The sequence below is a fragment of the Gymnoscopelus microlampas genome (assembly GCF_963454915.1).
Source record: "Gymnoscopelus microlampas genome assembly, chromosome: 13".
In the NCBI taxonomy this organism is placed as follows: Eukaryota; Metazoa; Chordata; class Actinopteri; order Myctophiformes; family Myctophidae; genus Gymnoscopelus; species Gymnoscopelus microlampas.
The window spans coordinates 10877306-10886807 of NC_139950.1; the positions used below are offsets into that span (position 1 = coordinate 10877306).

A 9502-nucleotide genomic window follows, 5' to 3' on the forward strand; every position below is an offset into this window, starting at 1 on the left:
CAAGTACATTTAGAATTCCAGACTTTTACTTGTAACGGAGTATTTCTACATTGCTGTACTTTTATTTGAGTAAAACAAATTTGAGTACTTTCCCCACCACTAGTTTGTTTTCCTTGCAGATGGACCTGACTCATAGACTGTATAGATCTGGCTGCATAGGGCAGGCACTGGCAGCACGGCTGTGTGTGATTACATCAATAAGAAGCGCCGGCCTGGCCGGCTGTTGGGTCGAATACCAAAACACTCGCCCCAAAACAAAGTCACCCCGGGGAAAATCCGGCGACCTAAGAACAGTCGCCACCTGATATTCCTAAACATAACCTCAGTAAAACTATGCCTAAAATAAACCTAACCTTATTCCTAAACCTCATTCCTAATCCTAAAAGTATGCCTCACCCTAAACATATTTCTAACCTTCTAATAGGCTCTATGCACAGCAGCCATATTATCACTTCCTTCACAGGTGTTACCAATGATACTAATGAAGGCTCTGTTCCATTTAGTGTAGCACAGTGGTTTCTACGACCCCCATAACTCTGAGAGTGTACAAATGGAACCAAATGGACCCTTACGGGTCCATTTGGTTCCATTTGTACACTCTCAGAGTTAGACACCCGTAAAAGGGGCCATTTGCACTGGGGGCGAGCGTGTTTTGGGGCGACTTTTCCGGTTACCACTAGGTCAGCTGATTACAGAGCAACAAACATGCGGAAGAGGAGGTAAATTGGAAACGTCAAGTTGTGCCGCAAAACGTATTTTACAACGAAATAACGCTGAATGTTGTAACGGTGCTGCTTTCGTCGGCGGGGGGACGTGCGTTGTTGCGTTGCTGTCAGTAGTTTGTTGTCGTCTACAAAGAGTGCTCTGTCTGTGACTCATCATCATCATCATCATAAAGTTATGGCACGCAGCGAATCAGTGGTCGCATTGAATGGCACGCAAGTAAGTTTATGTTTACTCCCTCCAGTTTGTGTCTGTCGGTTGTTGGTGGGTTTGTTTGTTTCAGTGTCGTGTTGTTGTTGTTTTTCTTTAAGAAAGCAAAAGTGTAGTTTTGTAGTGCGCAGAGGAGGAATGCACCAGCAACTTCCCTCGTTCTGAGGCTGACTCATGTCATGTGACTTGGCTTTCTCTCACTAGTCAGTGCTTTTAGCCTGCCTGTATGGAGTGGTGGAAAGTGAAAGTAACTAAGTACATCTACTCAAGTACTGTACTTGAGCACAGTTTTGAGGTACTCTCACTTTACTGGAATATTTCCAATTTTCAATTCTTTTACTTCTACTCCACTACACCTCAGAGGCAAATATTGTACTTTTACTCCACTACAATTATTTGAAAACTTCAGTTACTAGTTACTTTGTAGATTTATATTATTATTACAAAACACAGGCCTACATTAACCACTTCAGCCCTATTTAAACTTTGTCTATTTGTCAACTTTTGGCTCTTTGAAAAATCTGCTATTTTCAAAAGATTTAAATACATTTTATGCATAATGATACCTTGTGAAATGGGACATTCTGCATAATGAGTACTTTTACTTTTGGTACTTTATATTTTCATGCCAATACTTTTGTACTTTTACTCAATTAAATTTTGATGGATTGACTTTTACTTGTCAGGTCATCTACATGTTTCTACATTGCGGTGTTGATACTTTTACTTAAAGTAAAGAAATGTAGTACTTTTCCCCAGCACTGCCTGTGTGTATATGCATTATATTTGCAAGGGCTCTGAAATAATAACACCATTCTGTTCTTCTCACTGTGAAACAGACTATATAATAATGTGTGTGTATAGCAGGGGTTCTCAAAGTGGGGTTCGGGGACCCCCAGGGGTCCTTGAATGGGTCCCAGGTGGTCCCCGAGCTAAATGAGTTAACATACCATCAAAATCAGGTTAACCACTCACATGTCTTTAACCCTATATACATCTATTTCAGAATAGCTAATCTACAAGCTCACAGCGCAGCGACACGTAGATCGAAGAGATACGCTATTTTCAAAATGTTGAACATTTTTGAAACATTTTAACAACACACATCTTGTATTGGGGGTCCCAGGCACAATTTTTTTTTTTTTACAATGGGGGTCCAGGGCCATATACATATTAATTTGGGGGTCCTTGACATACAAATGTTTGAGTATAAATATAGTATAAATAATTGTGTTATTATGCTGGGTGGGTAGGTACTGTAGCATCCCTATGGCATGCAGAATTAACTGACTGGCAGACATAACCTGTCTCTAGAACCAGTGACTCATCCTCCCTATAGTATTATAAATCAGTGGTTCTCAAACCTTTGCGTGTCAAGGACCCCCATGCAAGGTTTGCGTTGTTAAAATGTAAAAAGAATATTCCAAAACGTGCACATTTATTTTCAAGATTTGTTTGAGAATAGCAGATCTACAAGCTCACAACGCGTGACATCGTGGTCAAAGTGGCTAAACTGATTTTTACTAACTTTGCTGGGGACCCCCTCAAAGACCCCTGGGGGTCCCCGGACCCCACTCTTAAGTGTAATGTTCCTGCATTACTGTATACAGCCAATACCAAATGGTAGTTTCATGTAAAGCATGTAATGTTTTGTTTGTGCTCCCTATGTAGTCCAAAACAGTGTTGTCATGCTTACCAAGCAATTATGTCTTAACATAAAGCAGTGGTTCTCAAAGTGGGGTCCGGGGACCCCCAGGGGTCCTAGAGGGGGTTCCAGGCGGTCCCCAGCTAAATGAGTTGACATGGCATCAAAATGTTTAACCACTTAAACCCACATTAAGACCTGAGGCCGATTCTACAAATGCCTTCTAAATCAGTAGTTCTCAAACATTTATGTGCCTAGGACCACCTCATTCATAGCCTCGGAAACCCATGCCTTCTTTTTTGTTTCAAAAGAAAAAAAGCCTGGGAGAACCTTGCACGAACGCTGGTCTTAGGACCTTGTTATCTCCTAACCAATCAGAGTGCTCCAAACCCAGGCGCTGGAATCCAGCGCCTGGGTCTGGCTCCGCCCTTCAAGACCATCGATTGGGCTCGTTCTTTCAGTCTACCTCATTCATATATATTTGGCTGCGGACCCCACATCTGAAAATGTTTTGTGCCAGGGACCCCCAGAAGAGAAGATTTGTCTCACAAAATTCAAAATGTTGCTATTTTCATTTAATATTAAATTTAAATTAGACAATAATGTTTACCCCCTTTCTCTCCACAATTTAGTCGTCATGCCAATTGATTCCTCCCCACACACATTTCTGTGCGGTCACTGCTGTTGTGTCCTCCTCACTCACCTGCCAGTGAGGAGCCCCCACCAGGAGGACATAGAGCCTTCGCCCTACTCCTCCCGCCCAACACTCCCCGCTGACAAGTGCCGCCCCCAGCCCGTAGGAGTATGAGCAGTGACCAGTATCACCCTCCTCCCCGGAGTCCCCGCCCGGGCTTCCCTTCCCCAAACACGGGCCAATAGAGCGTCGCAGTTCCCGCCCACTTCCTGGTGCAGGAAGTAAATACTCAATGCATTTTTCCCATTGACTTTTACAAAGATATTTATATAAATTAATTTAAGCCTAGAATCAAGCTATCCAGGATCCTGGTGAATCATGACCATAAAACGTTTGATTCTGTGAAAAAACTTTTTTGAAAACGGCAAAACAAAGGGTATTTATTAAATATAGTATATCATATCATTAAATATAAAATAAATAAAAAAATCACAGAAAAAAAGGTTTTATGGTCATGATTCACCAGGATCCTGGATGGCTTGATTCTAGGCTTAAATTGATTGATATAAATATTTTTGGAAAAGTCAATGGGAAAAATGCATCGAGTATTTACTTCCGGCACCAGGAAGTGGCGGAACTGCGACGCTCTATAGGCTCTTTGCACAGCAGCCATATTGGGAATTACTTCTTCCTCACTTCCTTCGCAGGTGTTACCAATGATACTAATTAAGGCTCTGTTCCATTTAGTGTGGCACAGTGGTTGTCTCATTTTCAAGGACCCCCATAACTCTGAGAGTGTACAAATGGAACCAAATGGACCCTTACGGGTCCATTTGGTTCCATTTGTACACTCTCAGAGTTACACACCCACCGTAAGGGGCAATTTGGGAACCAAAATGGAGTGTTTCTAGTGAGCCAACATGCACGATATCAGCACCCTGACCAGAATGGAACAGAGCCTTCATTAGTATCATTGGTAACACCTGTGAAGGAAGTGAGAAGACGCCCAATTTCTTTCCAATATGGCTGCTGTGCATAGAGCCTATTGTGTTCGCATAGAAACTTGGACCTGTCAGAGAAAAAAGGATGAGGCTGGCTGGGCACTGCGTCAGTCACCCATATCTGGTGGCAAGCAAACTGACAAACTGTGGGAGACGACCCAAGGTACAGCCGGGCAGGGAAAGAGGCGTGCGTCTTCTACTACGGCGCAACAGCGGCGCTAACAACATTGCAGAGCTTAAGAATGCCCTGATGCTAGACAGGAGGGTCTAGAGCAGTGGTTCTCAATGTCAAGGACCCCCAAATTGACACTTATTAGCCCGCGGACCCCCATTTGAAAAGATAAGCCAGGGACTCATAAGAGAAGATTTTTTACGGCTCTAGCGGTGATTCTCAACCATTTTGATTTCAAGGACCCCCAGTTTGACATGCATTAGGCTACGGACCCCCATTTAATGGCATTTCTATCTCTGGGACCCCAATTCATATTGTAAAATCAATGTTGGGGTCCATTTGGTTCCATTTGTACACTCTAAAAAGACCCATAAGGGTCCATTTGGTTCCTATCAATCATTGAGCTCGGGACCCCCTGGAACCCCCTCAAGTACCCCTGGGGGTCCCCGGACCCCACTTTGAGATCCAATGGTCTAGAGGGCAGTGATTCAAGAAGAGTCCCGAGTTGCTGTTGGCTAGTTCGCACTCGCATCGCATCACATTTTCAGATGGGTGTCCGTGGCCAAATACATATACATTTGGGCTCCTTGACATGACAAAAGTTTTTAGAGCCACTGCTTTAAAGCCAATAAACTCTCTCTGTGTTGTTTCTTTAAGGTTTCCTTCATCGGACATGACTGCAAAGACATCCCTGACTTCCTTGGTGACAGATATGGGCAGCTGGCAAGACGACTGGATCTCAGCTTCAATCAGCTCAGGTACTGTGGGAGACACAATATAACATCCTGAGTGTTAATTTAACTCTCTAGAGTGTACGAAAGGACCCTTTTGGTTCCATTTATACACTCAGCATTTTACTGTGTAGGAAGTGTATGATGACTGATGCACACTTCGTGTTGAACCGATGACAACACTGAATTACCTGGAGAAAGGATTGTTGCTGTTGCGCTAAATCTTTCACCAATGTGTAACCGTGTAGACGGGACATGTTTGCGAAAGTTTTATTCCTGTAATGACAGACAACCTTCACTACTATGCATAATCTGATCTGCACTTTTGGGAGAACATGTAATGGCTACGGACAGTTAAATACATGAGTTTTGTTTTGATTCCCCCCCCCCCCCCTGCAATTTAGTTTAGAACTTGACCTGCTTCTTTACAACTGCTCAGCGGAGACACTCACTAGCCCTTTTCTGAATAAAGCCTAGTTTGTTAGTGCTAGTTTGTTATATGGAAATGTACACATTGATATTTACATTGAATTTATTACTATAATTCAGTAAAAGTTAGAGCAGTATACCTTGTGGCAACGTAATCTCAAGTTTTCCAATGTACTGTAGAGGCCTCTGCTTGCAGGCAGAATGCATCTGTGCACTAATGCAGCAGTTTTCTTTAACTCATTCAGTGCCCAGCTTATTTATGGAATTTTGGCTCTGAGTGCCACAGCCAAAATTAATTGTAAAAAAAAGTGCTTAGGAGCCGAAATACAGCCTTTTTCAGTAAGAAGTTAAACAAAGAGTGAATGGAGCAGCAAATCTTCAAATCAGCATATCTTGGGTTCTAAACTTTTTTTTTCAAAAACAAACAAACAAACAAACAAACGTTTAAACGTCCTGTGGCACACAGGGCTTATATCAACGGACGTTTTAGACGTCCAGTGGCACTGAATGAGTTAATATGTATTTGTACGCAGACCCCCATCAGAAAATATTTAGTTCCAGGGCCCCTCTTGCAAGATTTGTGATGTTAAAATATTTCAAAAATATTCAAAAAATGTCCAACCTTTTTCATGGTATTCTGAAAAAAGTAGATCTACAAGCTAACGACGCGTCACATCGCAACACTTCATGAGCTTGTAGATCGGCTATTTTGAAATCGCTGATGGGGTTAAAGTTAAAGTGGTTAAACTGATTTTGATACTATATTAAACGGTTTTGTTGGGGACGCCTGAAACCCCCCTCAAGGATCCCCTGGGGGTTCCTCGGACCCCACTTTGAGAACCACTGCACTAATGTGTACATTGTTTACGAGGTGGTCAGAGTATCATCAGAACCGGAGGTTGGGGGGTGGCCGGTGCTACACGGGGGGGGCAGGATAAAAGGCCTGATCAATCAACAACGTGACACGCTAATGCAGGGGCAAATAGAAAGAAAAGATTCCTCTTGACAGGATGTGAGGGATGATCAGTCGCTAGGTAGACCTGGCAATTAACCCATTCAATCCAGGGACGTATCTCTGTCATTTTTAGCGGTGCTAGTCGCTCTATCTATACCTTTAGGTATAGAGCGGATCCTGCTCTATACCTGACTTTGTCCGTGTGCGTCAACGTTCTGATTGGTCAGGTGCGTCAACAAAGTGATTGGTCAAGCAAGCTTCACGTGACACGTGGCTATAAACACATTATAAACACATATCGATGACAAAATGTATCAAAGGCGCCGCTACCTTCACACAGGGTGTGATTTTAGATTTCTTTGGGCTTTTAAAAAAAATAGCAGATCTACAAGCTCAACAACGAGCTTGTAGATCTGCTATTTTTTTGAAAATTTCTAAACAAAAATCCTAAGAAAAAACTTGTTGCTATAATATCAGTGGTTTTCATGTCAAGGACCACAATATGATATGTATTTGACCGCGGACCCCCATCTCAAAATATGTTGTTCCAGAGACCCCCCAGAAGCAAAGATTTGATTAAAAAAAAGTATTAAAAAAGATTGGCAAACATTTTCACGATTTTTCAAAAATAGCAGATCTACAAGCTCATAGCGCGGCACCGAGTGCCGCGCTACGAGCTTGTAGATCTGCTATTTTTGAATAGCTCAAAGAAATCTAAAATGACACCGATGAGGTGTTTTGTTTCTCAAGCCGTTCCTTGACCTGTCAGGCCGCGGAGACTTTTGAACGGGCGAGCGCTTTTGTCACGTGAAAATTGTTTGCCTCGAAGCGGTTATCTCTGCCTGCCCTGAAACGTGGGTTCTTCCATTTAATTGATTTGCTTTGCGCTGCGGTCTTGTCACACTAATAATTGCTTAAATCCCACCACTGCCCCAATGTGCCGTGCATAATTGTGTGCTTATCGGGGCATTAATATTCCTAATGAACCGCTGCGATTGGAAAGCGAGCATTGGTTCGTACGGGTCTTGATTAACCTTTTCATCTGTCGAGGGCATACTTTACTCCAGGTTTCAAACATGATTGCCTCCTCGAGTGCCAAACAAAGGTAATTGGGCAAAATGTGCAAACTGCACTCTGTTTTTCAATCAGCGTTAGACTCGATGGTCACGGGGTGTTCCATATTGTTTTTTTGAAGTGCTATCAAAGCGGTTACAACGAGGAAGCAGCTCGATAATGATTAAGTAATGTGTGATATCTCATGTAATTACCGGCTGACTCATGTTCATTTATCCGTCTCCGGTATTCAGTCAAGTCACTTGTACTCGGAGGGCAGGTGTCTCGGTAATTCTTCTAAAGATGGCCATACAGGTTTCACTGTTGAGTACCACCGTAAACATGTCCCCAGCACTGTTGCCAGTATATACAATTAGAGTAGCCAATGCGATATCTACGTGTGTGTGTATATACCTGTATATGCGATGTTCTACCTGTAGGCCTGGCCCTGCACACACCACACTTGGAGAAGACACAGCACTGCGTGTTTTTTCTCCACAGTGCTCCAAAAGTTCTCATTCTTATACTAAAACCAGAGTAGAACACAAAGTGTTTTTTGAGCTTCCAGCGCCTTTCTGCCTGGAAGAGACGGAGCGCTCTTCCCAGCAATGCACGTCGCGTTTTATCGCTCTTATCGGCTAAGCACTCTGGGTGTCTCGAGTAGAAAATAGTTCAACATTTGGAGAGGAGTTTTTGTTTTTCAACCGACAAATCAAAGGAAGAGGCCTGTGCAATTTTTGTTTATAAAGCCTAACAGGCAAACAGAAATGTAATTTTTATGTACATGTTTCAATGTTCAATGCCACAAACACAATGAAATCGTTAATCGCACATATATGTATGACATTTAATCGTCAAGTAAGATTTCATGACCGTGACAGCACTATCCATCGCAAGAGCAGGTGTCTGGCTGTTTTTCTTCCATGTTTTCCTTCATGTTATCCCTCAGCTATTTAGGTTAGGATAGTTGTACTGATAACACAGATGATGCAGCGATGGTATACCTCTGTACACTTTGGAAGCCATCTGGGCATTAATATCTTTGATAACCAAAGCGCTTCGCCTCTTAACTGTTCTGTAAACAGACTGTAATCCATGGTCTCATAACGCTGCGTTTGCTTGGAACAGAGTAATCTGTCAGACTCTTGTGTAGTTACCGGGATGGACATGCAGGAAAGAAGATTCTCCCATCGGCTTTATGAAAGCTGATTTGAGAAATAATATGTGTTGGTTTAACCCATTAAGACCGGGAATGCATCTGTGTAATTTGAAGATTTCTTTGGCTATTAAAAAATAGCAGATCTAAGCTCATAGCACGGCACTGCGCTATGAGCTTGTAGATCTGCTATTTTTAGAAAAATCGGGAAAAATGTGTGCAAATCTTTGGATATATGTATTTTTAAAGCGAACATTTGTAACTCAAATCTTTGCTTCTGGGGATTCAACAAATGTCTTATAAATCCTAACATAAAAAAAACATATTTGCTATCATATCAGTGGTTCTCAAAAATTGTATGGCCGTGGACCCCCATCTCAAAATATTTAGTTCCAGGGACCCCCAGAAGTTGTAAGAGAATCAAAAAATGTCACTTTAAAAAAAGATTTGCACACATTTTCACGATTTTTCAAAAATAGCAGATCTACAAGCTCATAGCGCGGCACTCGGTGCCGCGCTATGAGCTTGTAGATCTGCTATTTTTGAATAGCCAAATAAATCTTACAATGACAGAGATGCGTTCCCGGTCTTAAAGGGTTAAGGGGAGATCAAGCCCAGCATTATGTTTTCTTGCCCTAGAATGTGTCAGGTTAGGAACTTGGGGATGTTCAAAATCAAATATTAATAACTGAGATATTACTAATTCATTATACATTTTCAATTCGGGTTTAAGGGGGCATCTTAGATGTCAGATATCATTACTGAACATCAAAGGAGGTTCTGAGGAGAGAGG

General features: G+C 42.2%; 1 protein-coding gene across 1 annotated transcript in view; it reads left to right on the plus strand.

The window, feature by feature from the left end:
* Window positions 1-724: 724 nt before the first annotated feature.
* The window catches only part of lrmda (leucine rich melanocyte differentiation associated), a 410111-nt gene continuing 401333 nt past the window's right edge, over window positions 725-9502 (plus strand). The window contains exons 1-2 of the mRNA XM_084075454.1: window positions 725-942; window positions 5043-5143. Coding sequence (XP_083931580.1) covers window positions 901-942; window positions 5043-5143 — 143 coding nt within the window. The 5' untranslated portion in view covers window positions 725-900. The remainder of the gene's footprint in view (window positions 943-5042; window positions 5144-9502) is intronic.